Raw genomic sequence first — 19,930 nt, forward strand, 5'->3', positions numbered from 1 at the left:
TTGTAAGGAGAGGGGCAAGGGACAGATCACTCTAGAAAGGCCCTGCATAAATCCTCTCCCCCTTAGCCACTGTGTGATATAAAATACTGGGCTAAATAGACTGTGGTCTGACCCAGGATGGCATTTCTTATGTTCATATGTTCTAAAACCACGACACCAGACCCTCTCAGTTTTCTTTACAACAGACACTAACTTGCTTCAAGACCTCAGTATGGATCAATGGATAATGGGCAGCAATATTTTATACATAAGTAATTAAGCAATACATTGGGAAAGGTAAAAGAGAAAATGTAATTTCATTGGTTTTGATAAGTCATTTTTTTAATTTACCTGAATGGAAGTGGATTCTTTAATGTCAATGCAAACTATACAGTTTTCTTATTTAATTTATATATATAATGATGCTAACCTACATACAATCTTAACTACTTAGGGGTCGGTCATTGATCAGGTGAGGTTAAGGTGCAGTAACCAAGGAATTTAGTTCAATATCACTGATTGTAAATGGATAAATCTAACACTGAATGTAACAGCCCCAGATGTTATTGTGCATATCACCCATTCTCATAACATGTGACTCCTGGTAGCATTATCATATGTTCTGTTTCAATTACCGGTAAATCAGGAAGAACTTGAAAGATTGTTAATACCCCAAATCACCATCAGTGGAGGACGAAAGCCTCACATCATACGTTACCAAATTTATAACAAGGTGAAGCATCTAGTGGAACATCGTGAAAGCATTTTTGAGAAATGTTACCCAATCAGTCTACCACTTGCACGCAAGATGCTGGTTCTTTCCTATAAACATCCAAGTTGTTTTGGTCAGTGGGACCCAGTCAAGGTAATGTACCTAACTGGCTGAGTTACACTTTCAGCAATCAAAACATGCTGTTCTTTATTTAATATAACTAAGAATAAGTGTTATGAAAAACATATCATGAAATATTTTTTACTAAATAGCCAATACTATTAATAGCAAGGATTTATCTTCTTAGTTGTATATTTTAAGGTATGATTAATGCTCTTTGGTAAGTTTATTAGAGAACTGGTAATGTGGGAGGAGGTTTATGAGTGAGTGCAAATAAAGGTGGATCTGAGCCAAAATATTCTGAACCTAGGAAATATGAAATAATAAACAAAACATTCCTAAAACTAGTCTTGTTGAAACAGCTATGACAGGTAGAAAACTTTTTGGTTTTGGAGTAGTGGGTGGCTGAAGTAGTGTATTAGCAGATGTATATTTGGAATCTGAGAAATGTTCCTTGATTTGTGACTGAGTAAATGTCAGGAGCAGAGCTGAGCCAAAAAAAGCCCGTTGAAGAGGAAACAACAAAAAGGAAATTCCTGAAGGAGGAAGAAGAGAAATGTATAGTTGCTGGAGGAAGAATTTTGCAATTGAGCAGAGATTGTTGACTACCTGAAAGTGTTGTCAAAGCTAAAACAGAGAGCAAGAAACAAAGAGAAAATATAACTTCAGCTTTTAGGGACATAGGAAAGGAAGGGGCCACCAAGTATCATCTCCTCATTATGTAATCACGTTTTAAAACTTATCAGGCTTCATCTTAAACTTAATTAGGTTTTCACCACTACTTCTTTTGGAAGGCCAATCTAGAAGCTCACTTCTCATGATTAAGAATCTTCTAACTTCTGGCTTAAATTTATTCATGGCCAGTTTATATCCATAGATTTTTAAGACAATATCACTCCTCAGCTTACATAGCTCTTGTCCGTCTCTGATGTTGACACAGCTGATGTATTTATAGACAGCAACTGCATTACCCCTCTGCTTTGCTTTTCCTAGGCTAAACAGACCAAGTTCTTTTAGTTTCTTACCTAATAAGCCCTGTCTGTTCCCGTGATCAGCTTAGTTTGACATCCATTCTGAGTTCATCTTTCTTGAACATCAATGACCAGAACTGCATTCAAGAATTTTAAATGAGATCTTACCCATGCCTTGCATGATGGCATTCATATTTTATATCTGTAATGAAAATGCCTCAGCTGATACGTTATAGCATCACATTTGCCTTTCATGGCTACATAAAAATAGACTATTAAAGCTAATAGTTTTCCTATGATGGGTGTCACAGGCCAGCTGGGCACTGTGAATATATCAATTTTATCACAGGCCAACTGGGCTGTTTGATTCAGTTTTGGATCGAGGAGGCAAAGTTGGGAGTGGAATAAAGGCAAATTTATTATAGCTTACACACACACACAACAGTTAACAGAAAAATAAATACGATAAGCAGATAATGCAGTATAAAAGAGCTAATAGTAAATAATAACAACAGATAATAATAACAGATAGACAGATCAATCTGTCGCAGGCCAACTGGGCACTGCGAGGGTATTAGCCACACTGGGCTGTTCAAAACAACAAATAGACAGACATGGGTTGGCAACTTATCAATAGTCCCTCAATGCCAGGTGCGCACCAAGTGATTCCAGCGAAGTCAGGCATCCCTGATGATCGACGCTGTCAGAGGGATTACCAGGGAAGGTCCCTTGATCAGGATCTGATCCTCACTCACACCAGGAGTCTGGGGTCTGGGCATGGAACAGAAATGACCGTTCTGTTCCCTCCTTCCTGCTGGTTACCTGATGCATGTGTTTTTTATACCTAGTCTTATGTTAATCTGTTGGCCTCAGGGCCATTCACAATGTTGCCCTATAGCTGTTACCCTATGGGATTGAAAGGTGTTAAAAATATCATAAAAGGTTACTACCCAGACTCAGGTTTATCCAATAAGCAAATTATGATGCAGCACTCTAGGTTTGAAATTGACATCCCTCTGCCTAAATCCTTTTAGGCTTCATTTGAATATGCTTTCTTGGGATATGCTTTCCTGGAATATGTTGGGTGTGCCAAGCAGTTAGATCCAGTTTTTATCGCTAAGGCTAAACACTGAGCAAAAAAACCGTTAGACCAGCTAATCTCACAGCTACAGCTTTGCCTATGGGGCCCAGTCAGTTCCATGAACAGTTAATTTATCATTTTGGATAAACTTATGACAGACAAGTTACATTTGCAGTTTACAAACTTATAAGCTTATATTAACTAATATTACCTGTTTAGGCAAAATACCAAATGCCTCCAAGAAGCACATATTATTGCTTATTAATCCCTCTGGTTCTGGCTGTCACAGATGGGCTAATGCACCCAGCTCTTTCTCCCCCTCTATCTTTTCTATCTAAAGCAGAAATGTTTTCCCTGTCAATTATCTGTGTTCTGTATTATTAAACTGCATCCTACTTCTATTACTTTAGTCTTTAATATTATTCAGTTTATCCATGATATTCCAGTTCTTCCCAATATTAATGTCTCCCAACTTTGCGTCATCAGCATATTTCCTGGTTATTCAAACTGTGAAGTCAAAGGCAGTGAGACATAATGTTAGCCACATCTTTCCATTGGCTACAGAAACTGGCATCCCTTAACTATGGTTGTTCAATGTTCTGTTAAGTTCAGGTATACTTTTGATTGAACAATATGAGAGCCTGAACAATGTGACCCTTCTCCAATGACAGCAGTTGTCTGTTTTTCCCTTCAAATCTGGATAGTTACCTTCACTGGTAGAAACACTCATAGACCTAGAAACCTCCCTGGCTGCTATCTGTGTCCTGCCCCAACTTTTAGATTTGCTTCACTGCTTATTCAGCTATACAGCAACTTCTCTACTTGACCAGGGGTTAAGCACAGTGAAAGTATGGAGCCCAGAGAAGCCTGCCTCCCAGGGCTCCATGCCCCTGCCATGCCCAGTGTTAGGTAGCCCTTTCCTCCTCCCCGCCCCCCACCAGAATGCAGGAGGCTGGGGAGAGAAGCCATGCCCCCTCTAATTCTCCTGGCTTAAGGATACTGCCCAGATATGGGGCAAAGACTTAGGCCTCTGTGGGGAGGGCTGCATGCCTGGCGTCTCGTCCAGGTGCCTGGGTCTGGTCTTCTCAGTCTTGGAGCCAGCAGCATGGTGCCATATGGGCTGAGGTTATACCCACTGGGGGAAGGACCAGGTGTTGGCTTGAGGCCAGTACCACCCACTAGGCAGTAGAGCTTGGGAGGGTGGAAAGGTTGTCAGGGCTAGGAGCTGTGCATCCTGGGATGCTGGACCACTGCAGATTGGTTGCTTTATCTCCATGGAGCAGACTGGCTCAGGTTGGGTAGAACGGCTCAAAGAAAACCTTTGCCCAAAGTAGCGTAACTTTAAGATGCTTAGACGGTGCTTAGCACAGTTTAACATAGTTTAATTTCATAGATTTCATAGACATCAGGGCTGGAAGGGACCTCGGAAGATCATCGAGTCCAGCCCCCCGCCCAAAGGGCAGGAAGTCAGCTGGGGTCATAGGATCCCAGCAAGATAAGCATCCAGTTTCATCTTGAAGGTGTTCAATGAAGGCGCTTGAACCACCTCCGGTGGCAGGCTGTTCCAGACCTTGGGGGCTCGGACAGTAAAGAATTTCTTCCTTATGTCCAGCCTGAAACGATCTTGAAGTAGTTTGTGACCATTCGACCTCGTCACCCCTTGGGGCGCTCTGGTGAACAAACGTTCCCCCAGATGCTGGTGGTCACCCTTGATAAACTTGTAGGTGGCCATCAGATCACCCCTGAGCCTGCGCTTTTTCAGGCTAAAGAGCCCCAGGGCTCTCAGCCTGTCATCGTAGGGTCTGCTTCCCTGACCTCTGATCATGCACGTGGCTCTTCTCTGGACTCTCTCAAGCTTCTCCACATCCTTTTTGAATTGTGGAGCCCAAAACTGGACACAGTACTCCAGCTGCGGCCTCACTAAGGCCGAGTACAGGGGGAGAATGACGTCCCGGGATTTGCTTGAGAAGCATCTATGGATGCAAGCCAGCATTTTGGTCACTTTACTAGCTGCCGCATCACATTGCAGGCTCATGTTCATCTTGTGGTCAACGATGCCCCCCAAGTCTCTTTCTTCCATAGTGCTAACCGACATAGCACTGCTGAGCCTATAAGGATGCTGCGGGTTTTTTTTCCCAAGGTGGAGAACCTTGCATTTATCGGCGTTGAACACCATCAGATTCTCGTCCGCCCACTTGCTGAGCCTGTCCAGGTCAGCCTGGATAACCTGCCTGTCTTCTGGTGTGGATGCTTTGCCCCAAAGTTTGGTGTCATCGGCGAACTTGGCCAGTCCGCTTCTGACTCCAGTGTCCACATCATTAATGAAGATGTTGAACAGTATGGGTCCAAGGACAGAGCCTTGGGGGACCCCACTGGTCACAGGACACCACGATGAGTGACTTCCATCGATTACTACCCTCTGGGTCCGACCCCGGAGCCAATTTTCCAGCCAGCGGATCGTGGAGGACCCAAGGCGACAATTGGCCAGTTTCTCCAAGAGGCGATCATGGGACACCAGATCGAAGGCTTTTTTGAAGTCAAGATATATGACATCAATCTCTTCTCCCTTGTCCAGGTGATAGGTCACCTGGTCGTAGAAGGAAATGAGATTGGTCAAGCAAGACCTACCCGCAACAAACCCGTGCTGGCTATCCCTTAAGATGTTGGCGTCGGCCAGTCCATTAAGGATGGCCTCTTTAATAAACTTTTCTAAGATCTTCCCCGGGATAGAAGTCAGGCTGATGGGCCTATAGTTAGCCGGATCCACTTTCCTCCCTTTCTTGAAGATAGGCACCACATTGGCCTTCTTCCAGTCTTCGGGCACTACACCAGAGCGCCAAGAGTTTTCAAAGATCCGTGCTAGAGGCTGGGCTATGATGCTCGCCAGCTCCTTGAGTACCCTGGGGTGAAGATTGTCAGGGCCAGCTGACTTGAAGGTATCCAGCTTCTCAAGATGTTCCTTCAGAAAGTCAGCATTAATGGAGGGCAGGGGATCACCCTCACCCGGACTTCCCGGCCCTGTAGCGGGCATGGGCGTCCCATGGGACTGATGAAAGACTGACGCAAAGTACCTATTTAATAGGTTAAAAGTATCCTCCTATTTTCTACTCTTCAGAAGAATAATAGTCCAAACCATCTCAAACCTCAAAGAAAAAATTGTGGTTGGTTTCAGTGTTGCTGGGAATCTGAGCATGTTCTGCCATGAATCTACTACTGATAGTTACAGCAGTGCTGGTATCCACTCAGAAAATGGTTTCTTTTCCCCCTCCAAACTGTGCAAGCATTTCTGGAAAACTAAAGTGATGCCATCAAATGCATGCACTGAAGTCAATTAAGAGATGTCAGAAAACTTGAAATTAGACTCAGGAGATAAAATGTTGGGCTGCCTCAGCCTCAGGTTTGCTGGTCATTACATTTTCCTCAGCATATTTGCCAAAACTCAGACTTTCCCAGAACTAAGTACAGATTTGGCCAAGGTTGGTTCTCCACCTCTTTATCATTACCTGAAAGAGAAAAAAGCCAAATACACAGAACTATGGGTTTGGTTTTGGAGTAGTGCAAAAAGTGCTTTTATAATTAAACGTTAGTGCATGAAGGTCTTTTTCATTTCTGACCGCAAATCTAAGTTTGAACAAGACCAGCCATGATGCTGTCACAATTTCATCAACCATAATGAGGAGGTATGTTTCCAGGAGATAAACAAGAGTGAAATTACTTTCCTCAAAATTAAATTAGGGTTGCTCTAGTTTATTCATAGAAGAAGGCAGTTATTGGACCACTTCACTAATGGGAAACAATCACGTGCTGCTAGGAGTACGTGTTCGAGAAGGAGAGCATTGCATCGGATACCTTCTGGGAAGTGAGACTAAATCATGCCAGAAGTTTCCTGAATTAAAAAAAAAATGCAAAATTATTATTCATTTAATTTTCTTTAAGGCAACTGGCTTGCAGGGATGTGTAGTTTTCCTTAACATAGAGAGCTACACCCCCGCCCCTTTTCTCTACACGATCCCTCCTGTACAGGATATAGCCATCTATACCCGTGGTCCAGTCATGGGTGGAGTCCCACCAGGTCTCCGTTATCCCTGTGACATCGTAATTGTTTGCACTGAGCAGGAGGATGAGCTCCTCCTGCTTATTCCCCAAGCTCCTGGCATTAGTGTACAGGCAGGCAAGTGCCCCCTGGGGGGCTCCTTCCTTGCCCACAGATTTTACCAGGGCTGGGGCAGGGGTGGGCTCCCTGAAGCACCGTGATCCGCTGGCTTTGCAAGGATTGGTCAGCTTTGCAAGGATTGCTTAATACATAGATGCTCCTGTTTTAAGTGCCTTTAAAATGGTATAAAGGTAACCTGTAACACCACCATTACTCCATTATATCTTTAGGCTCATTAACTAGTGCCCACTAGTGCTTTTTATTTCTGGCTAACTACCTATACCATCATCTTCAGAGAGAACAGATTATCCCATCACACTTTCTTGATAACTCCTTTTGACTATCTAATTCTCCTTATTTTCTTTCTGGAAAGATTTTTTTTTCAGTCTCTTTTTGTACTTGTTCCCAAGGTAATTATCAGAGTCTATACAAACCAGCCTATTGTTTTTCCTCTATGTCAGTACATTGTGTTCTTCCTAGGCACAGAGACTGCACTGAGTAGATATTAGGCATGTTGTGAATTAGGTTTTATAGGTTTTATATTAGGTTTGTAGTTCTCATTTCAAGACGTAGACAGTCTCAGAGTACCTCTTCCTATTTTGAATGTTACAACAAGGGTATTGCTGATACTAAAACTACTATTGCTAGGTAGGTTTTGGTTGCATTCTCATAGCAGATAACTTGAGCTGGTAGTTTTCCCCTGAGTCTGTTCAGTGCCTGGTAACTGGAAAAGTTGCTGCTTCACAGATAGATCACGCAAAGCAGCATTCATTTTCAGGATATGTAAAACAGCTAGGTGGCCTTGTCCTCATTGGCTGAGGCTGGATTAAGCAGCAGGATTAAGGCTGCTTTTTTTGTCTTTAGTGTACTGTTTGTACCATGACCTCAAGGAGATACTTACTGCTTGCTCCATTCACTATCTGTTCCTAACTCCATCTTTGTAGGATGATAGATATGAGAGAGAGACATCTTAAAAAGAAAAATTACTTACCAATAATTTGTCATAGTCCCCTTTTCCCATCCTATGCCCTGCTTTACTTCTCTTTCAGTAGGATGTCGCTTTATGTCAATTATTTCCATTGCTTTCTATGGGCTTGAAAGTTACTTTGGTTCATAGGAGGGGTTCTGTTTGAGGCTTATATAATCATGGACCATTTTTCAGAGGTCTTTGCCTCTTTAGTATCAGTAAGCAGCACCATACCACCACTTGGCCATGAAACCACTGTTGTATGATAGAAGAGTAACCTATGCCAAACAGAAGTATTGGTAATTAACTTTTTGTTTGTATATATTGCAGCTAAGTGAAGGAGATGTAATCAAGCCTTTCCAAAACCAAGAAACTCCAATCTTCCCAGTCATCCATCGGCAATATATTTATTTCTTTACAAGTAGAGAAAATAAAGAAAAATTTATGAAAAATCCCATCAAATATATCTGTCAGCCAAAACCTAAACCATCTGTGCCAGTTAAGATTGCAATTGTAGGCCCTCCAAAATCTGGAAAGACCACAGGTAGGTTCCAGCACTTTCTAAAAGTTTTTCTGATGATTGAGGTTGTATCTGCCATAACTACTTTAGTTAGAAGTCATAAACTAGTTATTCACATTGCTGATCTGGCTCTCATTAGTACTGTGCCTAGGATGCTGCATTTCATTTTCCCAGTGTCCCATTTACCAACCCTACATCGTGACGCCTAAGACATTGTGTGTTAAATGACTTTGAAGGTTACTTAATCTCTCTATGCCTCAGTTCCAGTTTTCTGATTACATATATATGTTCTATCCCTTGTCTATCTAGCCACAATCTAATCTGTCATGTCTAATTAGTAGGGACCTACTGAATTCATGATTTTGCGGATTCCAGGAAATCAGGCATTGCCCGCAAAATCCAGGCAATGCCCTTGAAATCCGCAGAATCCACAAAATCCGCAGGGAAAAAAAAACTTACTGAACACTATGGCAGCTCACTGGAGTGGGGAAGGAGGGTGGAGGAGAACTGCCTGCTCAAAGGGCTGCCGGCAAAATGGCTACCATCCCCCACCCCTCACCAATGATTCACAGCAAGGACTGCCTATCATGTGGCCCTGCCTCTCTCTGCTAATCAGTGGTAAGAGGTGGGACCACACAACAGGCAGTCTCTGCAGCGAATCACCAGTGAGGGATGGGCCAATGGGGCCCCTCGGGCAGAGGCATGGAGAGGCCCACCACACTCTACCCATGAAAAGGCTACCAGGGCCCGCATTCTGCCCACAAAATTGGGGGCAGCCCCTGCAAATTAGGTAGATCCCTACTAATTAGATATTAAATAAATGCCCCCATTACATACATGGGCATAGCTCTAAATAGAAACAGCTAGAAAAAACCTTTCCAAGGAGCTGTCTGTTAGAAACTCCTATTTAAGTGTAATGATTTTAATCCTCCTCTTTATATTAATTTTTTATTGCTCTTTTAAAGGTATAGGGACAGATTCACCTGTCCACTCTAGCAGCTTTACCAGTCAAAACTGGGTTTATACTTGCTTTGCTTTAATAGTACAATTAAGAGAAAAAAAAATCAAATATTTATATAACTTTCCATTTTTATTTTTAATCTTTTCCCAAGAGTAAGATTATATGTGTCTACTGCTGTCCTAGTGAGCCCTCCCTCATTTTTTTATTTCCTACCTAATGTAGTATTTCTGAAACACCATGCTGCAGCCCAGGAAAACCTGTCCTGGCTCTCTACCAGTAATATACTGTGTTTATCCAAAATTATGAAAATCATAATTTTATGCCATCTGAACATCCTGCGAACAGAACTATTAGGTTGCATTATAGCCTAGGTGAAAGTTAAGTCTGATATCAAAATGTTTTGCAGTTGCCAAGAAATTTGCAAGTATCTATGGGTTAATGAGACTATCTATAGGAGATGCTATACGTCTAGTGTTAACCAATCAGCCAGAAAGCGAGTTGGCACTTATGTTAAAATGGCATCTCCATAAAGGACTGACTGCACCTGATGAACTGGCTGTCCATGCTCTAGAAGTGGCTCTGATGGATCATGTGTGTACAACTGCTGGGTAAGAGGTTTCTTTCTTTTTTCAGTAAGATATAATATCTCTCTGATAACCAGAGATGGGCACATAGCCACAATGAAACAAGCTGTTTCTCTAAAGCTCTTCAACAGGACTGAAGGATTTTTCATGACGAAGTTATACTTTGGCCCTCCCCATTTTGAGGCACAAGTTAGGCTCTTCAAATGAGCATTCAAGAACAATTCTCAAGCAGGATTTTCCAGTTTTCAAGCAAACATATTCAGTAGGGCTGTGCAAGGCTTTGGACCATGCTTCGGATCCGGAGAAGCTTTGGACGTTTCAGCATCTGAAGCAGCATGTCCGGATTGAAGCACTGGCTTCTTTAGGCTTTCCAAAGTGGTTCTAAGCTCCCGAACCGCTTTGGAAAAGCTTCGAAGCCGCCTTGGAGATCTGGCCATAGGTTATAATGGGGAATCAATGAAATATCTATAACTTTGTTGGTTCTTGTCTGATTTTGATGAAACTTGCAGGGATGGTAGCCCCTGCTGAGGCCACAAAGCCTGCCAAGTTTCAAGGAGATAAGTGCAGAGGTTTGGGAGGAACTGCACCTCAAGCTGCAGACAAGCAAAACTCGTGACACGGGTGACACTGTGTGTGTTAAGGTGCAGCAGGGTGAAAGCTGCAGGGATGGTGGCCCCTGCTGCGGCCACGAAGCCTGCCAGCTGTCGAGGATCGGTGCAGGGCTTCTGGGTTCTGGGGCCCTGCACCTCTGGCTGCTGACAGGCAAAACTTGTTACATGGGTGCTTGTGCTTGTCTTGGGGCAGTTGATTTTCTGTATTATTTCCTCTCCTTAGTCTGTGGTTTTGTAGGTGTTAACAAGTTAACGAGCAACGATTAACACCTACAAAACCACAAACTAAGGAGAGGAAATAATCAATACAGACAATCAACTGCCCTAAGACAGGCAGTTGCACAAGCACCCATGTCACAAGTTTTGCCTGTCAGCAGCGGGAACCCGGCCCGGAGCTCCGGATCAGATTGCTGGCATCCAAAGCAGCTGGATCTGAAGCTGGATCAAATAGCTGCCTACTGACACTGGCCAAATATTCAGCTTTCCGCCTCTTAATATTTCACATTTTCTTAAAGTAACTCATTCAACCAAAAGGACAGTATTTTCCAATGTAAACTGAATATGCTCTCTTATAGCAAATACCTGAAGCAGTTAAGACTTGTCCCTTTCTCTTTGGCAGTGCAGACCAACAATTAAGAACTTCATACCACTCTACTATATTGTTGTTGTTGTTATTAATATTGTTGTTGTTGTAGGTGTTGCTCTTAATATTTTAGTGTTTAAAGTTTATTTAGAAGCAGCAAGAAACTGCTTTTCTTCCATCCCTTATTTCTTATGGAACTTTCATTTCCTGGGGCTTCATTTTCTGGGGCTTTTTTGGGGGTCGTTCCAGCATGGAACCACCCACCAAGCTGGTCAGAACTAAAAAGCATCTTGGAGTAGCCTTTAAACTATTCTAAAGGCACTTAAAACAGAAGTGTACATTGATTAAAGGGTGTTAAACCATTCTAAGTGTCCCCCAAAGCATCTTAAAGTTATGCCACTTCAGGTGAGGGTTATATTTGAACAGTACTACCTAGCTTAAGGTTTTGCTAGTCTTCTCTATGGAAATAAAGTGAGTAATTTGCAGTCATTCAGCATTCCAGGATGTACAGATTTCAGCCTGTCTAGCTGTAAAAAAACTTGCCACCCTCCCAAACTCCACTGCTTAGGGGGTGGTACTGACCTCAAGCCAACACACGACCCCAGAGAGTATGGCCCTAGCCTACGTGGCATCATACTGCCAGCTCCAGGAACTCCAGGGCTAGGGACAGAAGTTACACATAAATTGGATTAAGTCATCAGAAACAGGTTTAAACCTTTAACAGAACAGTAGCTCAGTACACATAAACCAGTTTTAAAATGGCTTAAACTGGTTTAAAATAAACCTGGTTGACTGTAGTATCAGACTTAACTGATTTGGGTCAAACTGGCTTATGAAACTTCTGTCCCAGAGCCCTTCCTGGTTCAAGTTAAATCACAGTCCCCCAGCATCCCAGCATGCTTTCCAGCCCTGAGCTGGGCTGTGCTGTCTGTTCCAACAGAGAAGGGTTTTGTGGGGGGAGGCAAGGACTGCCCTCCACCCCCCACCCCCCGGCAAGCCCAGCTGGGGTATGGGGCCAGGGAGGGGGATTAAACCCACCTTCCCCAAGTACAGAACTCCCCTGCTGCTAAACTTACTAAAATTTATTGCTGGCTGCAGTTGTGAACTACAAATCCCAGAGGCACCTGAAAGTGAGGAAAAGCAAGTCACAGTTGTACAGGACAGATAGCATTAAGCCTTAACCTGCAATTACTCTGAAACTATTCTAACTTTAACACTGCCTAACATTGCACAGATTTAGAATAGTTTAAAGGTAACCTGTAACAGCACCCTGTCACTTCATCATTTCTCATTAGCTTCTGCTACTTTCTTTCCTGTAGTAGGGAAATTCTCCCAGGAAATCACATTCCATACTAATCTTTGAAATTCAGTTTTAATCTTTGAGAACAGGTGTCTGTCAACTGGTCCTTTTTAATGTAGCTGTTGGAATGTTGTTTTGGTAGATGTTACACCAATATTCTCTAACATGTGACAACTGTATTTCTTCTTCAGTATGGATTAGGCAAACCATTAAGTAAAATATTAGGAATTACCTTAAATATTATCTCTTACTAGCCAGTCTGTATTCATATCAATAAGTATGTATATCAGTAGTTCACAGCCTTTTGGGGCTTGAGGCATTCCTCATTAGATTTGAAGCACTGTTTCATAACTTTTGTGAAATAAGTGGCACTCGCTTTCAAAAACTAATGTACATATTAGAGTGCTTAGACTTCCTTGCAGAGACAGAGGAACCTGTGACTGCAATGGGGGAGTGGAGGTGGTAGATTGATAGGAACAGGGACAGGGACAGACCTGAGCCTGCACATAGCTGCTCAAGTGTATCTCTTCACATGTCAAAGAGGGATGCGAATCAGTGATGTAGGTGGCCAGTGGAGGCTGCAGATAGCAAAAATAGTTATGTGACAGATGTCTTATAATTTAGGACTACACCATTTTTAGGACACTCCACCATTGAGTTGTACACACTACCAGTCTGCATTACTACATGTTCCTATCACCTTTCTTCTTGGCCTAATCCCTGCACTCCTGTCTTACTGCTTGTTACACCTACTTGTATTTTTAATTAAACTCTGTGAATTGGGGATTGTTTTTTAGAAGTTTGTACATCATGGAAAGCAGGACGAGGTCTTTCATTTAGATTTTGTTCTTGTTAAAATTATGTTGCATATATGAACTGTTAATTTATAATGGTTAATTAGAAACTAACAGGGTTTTTTATGTGTTGGTTCTATACAGAGTTGTTATTGATGGGTATCCTGTAACAAGAAAGCAAGTGAACCTATTGGAATCAATGAGAATAATCCCAGTGAAAATCTTTGAGCTACAAATGGATGCAAAGGAGGTGTTTAGAAGAGCATTACAGGATAAGGAAAGAACTCCTGGGTAGTGATGCTCATTGCAAGCAATGTTTTTATCCATGTAAATCTTGTCCTTTCTCTCAAAGTATCTACCTAGGTTTCAGTGGGTGTGTCTACACATGCAATTAGTGCACGTGAATAAACTCTTGAGCTTATTGCTCCATAGGTTTTTGCTCCTGGGCACACCTTTGGAATGTGCACATGGGAGCAATTAACTCTGGACCTGATTATTCATGAGCAGCATATGAAACCCAGTTGGAGCAGCCCCAGCTGGCAGAGGGCCCTGGGGGTGATCCTGCCAGCCTGTAGCTGCTCCCCCTGGCTCCATGTTCTGCAAAGGGGCTGGCTGGGGCACAAAGGAACTTCAATGAGGGGCTAGCCAGCAGACAGGCCCTTACTGAACCCAGCCAGGTCAGCATCTACACATGCCCTGCTGCAAATGAAAACACTCCACAACAGGGTAGTACTACAATTTACTAATTTACAAGTACTACCGTGCTGCAGAGTTTATTAGTTTTGTGCACCCTAATAGGGACACACATGTAGACACTGAGACATTTACTACAAAGCTAATTCATCAGCTCCATAGTAAATATCTCATGTAGACATGCCCTGTGAGGTTACTTTTGTGTTCTGGGTCACCATAGTCTCGTGAGTGCCAAGAAGCATGAAAAACAAAATGCCAGTTCTGCTACTGGATTTTATTACTTACCAACAAAGAATTAGTATAATCCGCAAAATTGATATTCTCTGTTTATAAAGTAATAATCTCTCTCTTTCCTTAACAGTCATGAATGTAGGACTTTTTAAAGGACAGGAGTAACATATATTTTACTTATCCAAAGTTCAATGCATAAATTACTTATCTAAGCCTTTCAGTGAAAACTTCTCCTTCACTTCTTTTCTTTTTTGATGAGATAAATATTCAGACTTAAATCCTGTCAGTCTGCTTTTTGATTAACAGCAGAAAGTTACCTGGACAGGGCACCAAAAAAACAGAACACTCAACCTAAAATTAAATTGGATAAAAACCATGCCCACATTAGGACATCTTGGAAAGAACGGTGTTTCCTCCACAGGGAGGAATAGACTGCAATCGGACCTAGACAGGTTACAGGGGTGGGTGGATGAGAACAGGATGGGTTTCAATACTGACAAGTGCAGGGTGCTGCACCTGGGGAGGAAGAACCAGCAGCATACCTATAGGCTGGAAAACTCCCTTCTCATCAGTGCAGAGGCAGAAAAGGATCTTGGAGTCATTATTGATGCCAAAATGAACATGGGCCAACAGTGTGGAGAAGCAGTCAGGAAGGCCAACCGCACCTTGTCATGCATCCATAGATGCATCTCAAGCAGGTCCAAGGAGGTGATCCTCCCCCTCTATGCGACACTGGTCAGGCCGCAGTTGGAGTACTGCATCCAGTTCTGGGTGCCGCACTTCAGGAGGGATGTGGACAACATGGAGAGGGTCCAGAGGAGGGCCACTCACATGATCAGGGGTCAGCAGGGCAGGCCATACGAGGAGAGGTTAAGGGACCTGAACCTGTTCAGCCTCCACAAGAGAAGGCTGAGGGAGGATCTAGTGGCCATTTACAAACTAGTCAGGGGGGACTAGCAGGCATTGGGGGAGTCCCTGTTCCCCCAATGCACTACCAGGGGTGACAAGAAATAACGGTCACAAGCTGGCAGACCTGCCATGGCAGGGGGGCGGGCTTGATGATCTGCTCAGGTCCCTTCCGACCCTACCAACTATGAAACTAGGTGAAATGTTTATAAGAATTTCCAGATTGCTTATAATGTTGTTGAATTTCTCATTTGCTAATCAAGCAATGACTACACTGCTTGTAAAGTGAAAGTTGAAACTCCATTTGCATCACAAAAACATCATGTAGCACTATCTTTTTCAAGACTTTACTTTAGAAATTACATCTTTCATTTCAAAGTAATTATATTTTCTAGGCTTATTTATACAATTCAAATGCACAACCCCAGTAAATAATAAAAGGTAGCACTGCCTGGGGATGTAACTTATGGTTAAAAAAGCTAATATAAGCTTTTTAGCACTGTTTGAATTAAGAGCCTTTATAACTCTACAGTTTAGACTAGGTATTCATACTTTTACCTCTCCATGGACTGCCACCTTGATGGGGTGGAGAGGTTTGCGTGTATCAATGACCCTAAGAGCAACACTGTCAGGGGTCTTGTAGTCCTGGTAGGGTCACCCATGGCAGTATGGTTAAAGATGAGATATCAGACAAAGTGCTCTTTTTCCAACATAACATAAAGACTTCAATGGTGAAGCGGCAGATGCAGAAGGCATCATTCTCAATGGCTGTGAAGGCAGATGAAGGCAGCAGTGGACAAGTATCCCACATCATCTTGGATCTCCTTGCCACTGGACACAGGTTTCTTCTCCACCAAGATCCATGTGGTTGCCAATACACAACAGGTTTCTCACATAAAAAAGTCACATGTAGGCTTCTCCCACTGGACCCAACATCTACCACAATAACTAATCACTAATACCCAGACCTCTACAATGCCCTGTGGTAGTGGATAAGTGGCAATGGGGACAGATGAAGTGATGGCTGGGAGTCCCTAGTCACAGATCCAAACACAGGCAGTGGTCACATGTTGGTCGCTTCACCCTTGGAATAGGACAGGAGGGTGATTCGATAGCTGTGGTCGCAACTGAACAGTCCTTTTTGGGGTCCCCTCTGCCCACTCTGCAAGGGGAGGTAGCTAGAAAAGGTGCCCTAAACATAGGCTGTCCCACCTTATCTTACCCAACTGGAGAGCCATAATTATCCATGACCGTGAGGGATCACCACTGCAGTGCCTCTAGTTAGGTTCTAGTTAAAATTGTTCTGAGAGTTTTACATAACATTCCAGTTTGAGATAATTTAGATTATTTGAACTAGCTTTATATATATGTGTGTGTAATAAACTGTAGATAGATAGATATTTCCTGAGTTTAGAGCTTGTATTTTACTAAAACATAGTAAAAGATTATGGCTACTTCTTATCTCCAAACAAAAATCTGTGGTAGTATTATATTAAGTCTACCAGTTTAAGTTTCAAATAAACAATTGATCCTTCTGTCTTCTAAGTGTCACAAGCTTTGGTATATGCACTAGAATTTAAAGGTATATTACAATATGTCAGTAAACGTGCTAACACATTCTAAGTTATTTTCAAAATACAAGTACTGCAGTCAGAAAATAAACATAGCATAATTTGCTTTGTTCCTGGATACCCATTTGGCTCCTCAAAATTAATAAGAATAGTGGATTTTTTCCTGTCCTCTTGGCAATGTCATTCTTAATAACAAAGCTGTATTTCATAAGCAGAATTTTTAAAAACACTATTAAAATAACCTCTAAAATATACAGATCAGAATCAGAAAATAGTTACATACATACATACATACATACATACATCTATCTATATGTATATGTATATGTATACTTTCCAGTCCTCTAATATAAATATTATTTTTTATTGTCTTTAGACTTCCATATCCTGCCCATGACAGTGCACAGATTCTAGCTATTCGGAATTCTTGCTACAGACAGCAAATAGATGCGGTTAAGACTTATTATGATAAGGAACATCAGAACTGGTGTGTGGCTGATGCATCACAAAGTAAATGGTGGATCTGGAACAAAATAGTCAAGGAAGTTCAAATTATTATTAGGCAGATCCAGATATATCTGGAAAGAATAAGAGAAGGTAAAAGAGAATATTTTATGTTTTAAAATTGTACTTGTCTGTCTAAGATGCCCACAAAAATGGCCAGCGCTGCGATCAGCCCACAAAGTCACCCATCTGCCACATCAATTTTGGTAGATCTCTATTTATGAGCAAAGGCTGAAAGAACTAGGGTTATTTAGTCTGGAAAAGATTGAGAGGGGACTTGATAACAATCTTTAAATGCCTGAAGAAGGGTGATTATAGAGAAGATGACGATGGGCTTTTCTCTGTGACTGTAGGGGTCAGGACTAGGAGCAATGGCCTGCAATGGATTCAGCAGGGGAAATGTAGGTTGGAGATTAGGAGGAATTTTCTGACTACGACAGCCGTCAAGCATTGGAACCAGTTACCTAGTGAAACTATGGAATCTCTATCCTTGGAAGTTTTCAAAAGCAGGTTAGACAGACACTTGGCTGAAATAGGATCATCCCTGACTAAACTGTCTTGAGCAGAGGCCTGGACTAGATGACCTTGTGAGGTCCCTTCCAGCCCTACTTTCCTATGATCCTAAGAAATTGTAATTTAAGGAATCAGATAAACTTGCTCCAAATGGATCACTAAATTAATTCTCAGCCAAAAAATAATCTAAACTGAGGACATTTCAGTTACTTAGCAATGATAAAATTCTTATAAGAAAATGGTACCTGTAAAAAGAAACAAAAAGCAGTCAGTTCTGCATGGTCTGTGAATGAGCTTGCCTACACAACAAATGTGTCATATAAGAAAGTGGCAGAGGTATAACTGGGAAGTTTTGCACCCTGCGTGATGGTAGCACATAGAACAGGAGCGGCACCTGGGTTACTGATAGAGGCAGCCAGGGAAGCAGTGTAGCGGCTATTTTTGTATCCCTCCCTCTGCCAAGTTGGCAGCCAGGACTGGTGCCCTGGTCATCCCCAGCCTAGTTATGCTACTGCAAAATGGGTTACCACACACCTTTTGAGTAAGTCAAAATAAAACTTAAGGCTAAACAAAACTTTGACATAGCTTGGGGTAGTAGGAACTTCCACTGCTTAATTATAATGAAGCTGATGGGAAATAATGTTCACAGATAACAGGAATATCACAAGAGGTAGTCCCATGATTATATGAAATTATCACCTCACTTGTGCATGCACTTCATAGAAATAACCAAACACCTTCTTCAACCCCAAAAGGGAGAAAGGAAAGAGGCACTAAGTCATTAATTTTGCTAGAGATAAGTCACAGGCAGGCAATAACTAGGGCAAGCTGAGAGAGCTGAGCCCCAAGACACAACACAATTAGAATAAATGGAATTACAGTTGCCTTGAGACATTGGTGTCCTTGAGGAGAGATCCACATGCAGGTCCTATGCAACAGCACAGATCATGTTAAAAATGAATTGTTAAAGATACATTGTTAGTTAATGAGTTATTTATAAGGGGTGTGTGAAACAGGCCCTATTCAGTTTGGATTCAGATTTGGCCCGAATCGGGGACAGTGATTCGATTCATTGATTCGGATCACTGTTCTTGATTCGATTTGGCCGAATCTGAAGATTCAATACTGATTCGGAGAATCAGCAATTCAGACATAGACACAGCTTTAAATGTTTACATACCTTGAGGTGCCAGCATGGCTCATGAACATTGCGATGCTGGGGTGGATGGAGCATCCCATAGGAGTGCGGGGGGGGGCCCATATGCTTGGTGGTGAACCCGGAAGTGGACCAGAAGTAGTTCTGGTCCACTTCCAGGTCTGTCGGGGAGCACGCAGGAGGCCCCCCTGTGCCTCTCCAGCTCAGCAGTCGGTCACAGGGGGACGCTGGGTTCCCTCTCCAGACCCAGGAGGCACCAGTCGCTGATCTGGTAGAGCACAGAGGGGCCCTCCCGTGTGCTCTCCAGTGGATTCAGAAATGGACCAGAAGTGCTTCTAGTCCACTTCTGGGTCGCTGCTGAGTGCACTGGGGAGCCCCTCGTACTTCTGTGGGATACTCCATCTGCCCCAGCATCACAGCATTCATGAGCTGCCTGCTACCTAGAGGTATGTAGAAAAAACATTTAAAGCTGTGTCTATGTCTGAATATCTCTGAATTGATTCATAGATTTCATAGATTTCATAGACATCAGGGCTGGAAGGGACCTCGGAAGATCATCGAGTCCAGCCCCCCGCCCAAAGGGCAGGAAGTCAGCTGGGGTCATAGGATCCCAGCAAGATAAGCATCCAGTTTCATCTTGAAGGTGTTCAATGAAGGCGCTTGAACCACCTCCGGCAGCAGGCTGTTCCAGACCTTGGGGACTCGGACAGTAAAGAAGTTCTTCCTTATGTCCAGCCTGAAACGATCTTGAAGTAGTTTGTGACCATTCGACCTCATCATCCCTTGGGGCGCTCTGGTGAGGTCACCCCTGATAAACTTGTAGGTGGCCATCAGATCACCCCTGAGCCTGCGCTTTTTCAGGCTAAAGAGCCCCAGGGCTCTCAGCCTGTCATCGTAGGGTCTGCTTCCCTTACCTCTGATCATGCGCGTGGCTCTTCTCTGGACTCTCTCAAGCTTCTCCACATCCTTTTTGAATTGTGGAGCCCAAAACTGGACACAGTACTCCAGCTGTGGCCTCAC

At 42.8% G+C, this 19,930-nt stretch overlaps 1 protein-coding gene across 1 annotated transcript in view; it reads left to right on the top strand.

Moving 5' to 3' along the window:
* The window catches only part of AK9 (adenylate kinase 9), a 191,359-nt gene that overhangs the window by 151,946 nt on the left and 19,483 nt on the right, over positions 1 to 19,930 (top strand). The window contains exons 28-32 of the mRNA XM_025198858.1: positions 626 to 844; positions 8,314 to 8,527; positions 9,871 to 10,072; positions 13,481 to 13,627; positions 17,114 to 17,334. Of these exons, the coding sequence (XP_025054643.1) occupies positions 626 to 844; positions 8,314 to 8,527; positions 9,871 to 10,072; positions 13,481 to 13,627; positions 17,114 to 17,334 (1,003 nt within the window). The remainder of the gene's footprint in view (positions 1 to 625; positions 845 to 8,313; positions 8,528 to 9,870; positions 10,073 to 13,480; positions 13,628 to 17,113; positions 17,335 to 19,930) is intronic.

The sequence above is a fragment of the Alligator sinensis genome, unplaced genomic scaffold (assembly GCF_000455745.1).
Source record: "Alligator sinensis unplaced genomic scaffold, ASM45574v1 scaffold737_1, whole genome shotgun sequence".
Lineage (NCBI taxonomy): Eukaryota > Metazoa > Chordata > Crocodylia > Alligatoridae > Alligator > Alligator sinensis.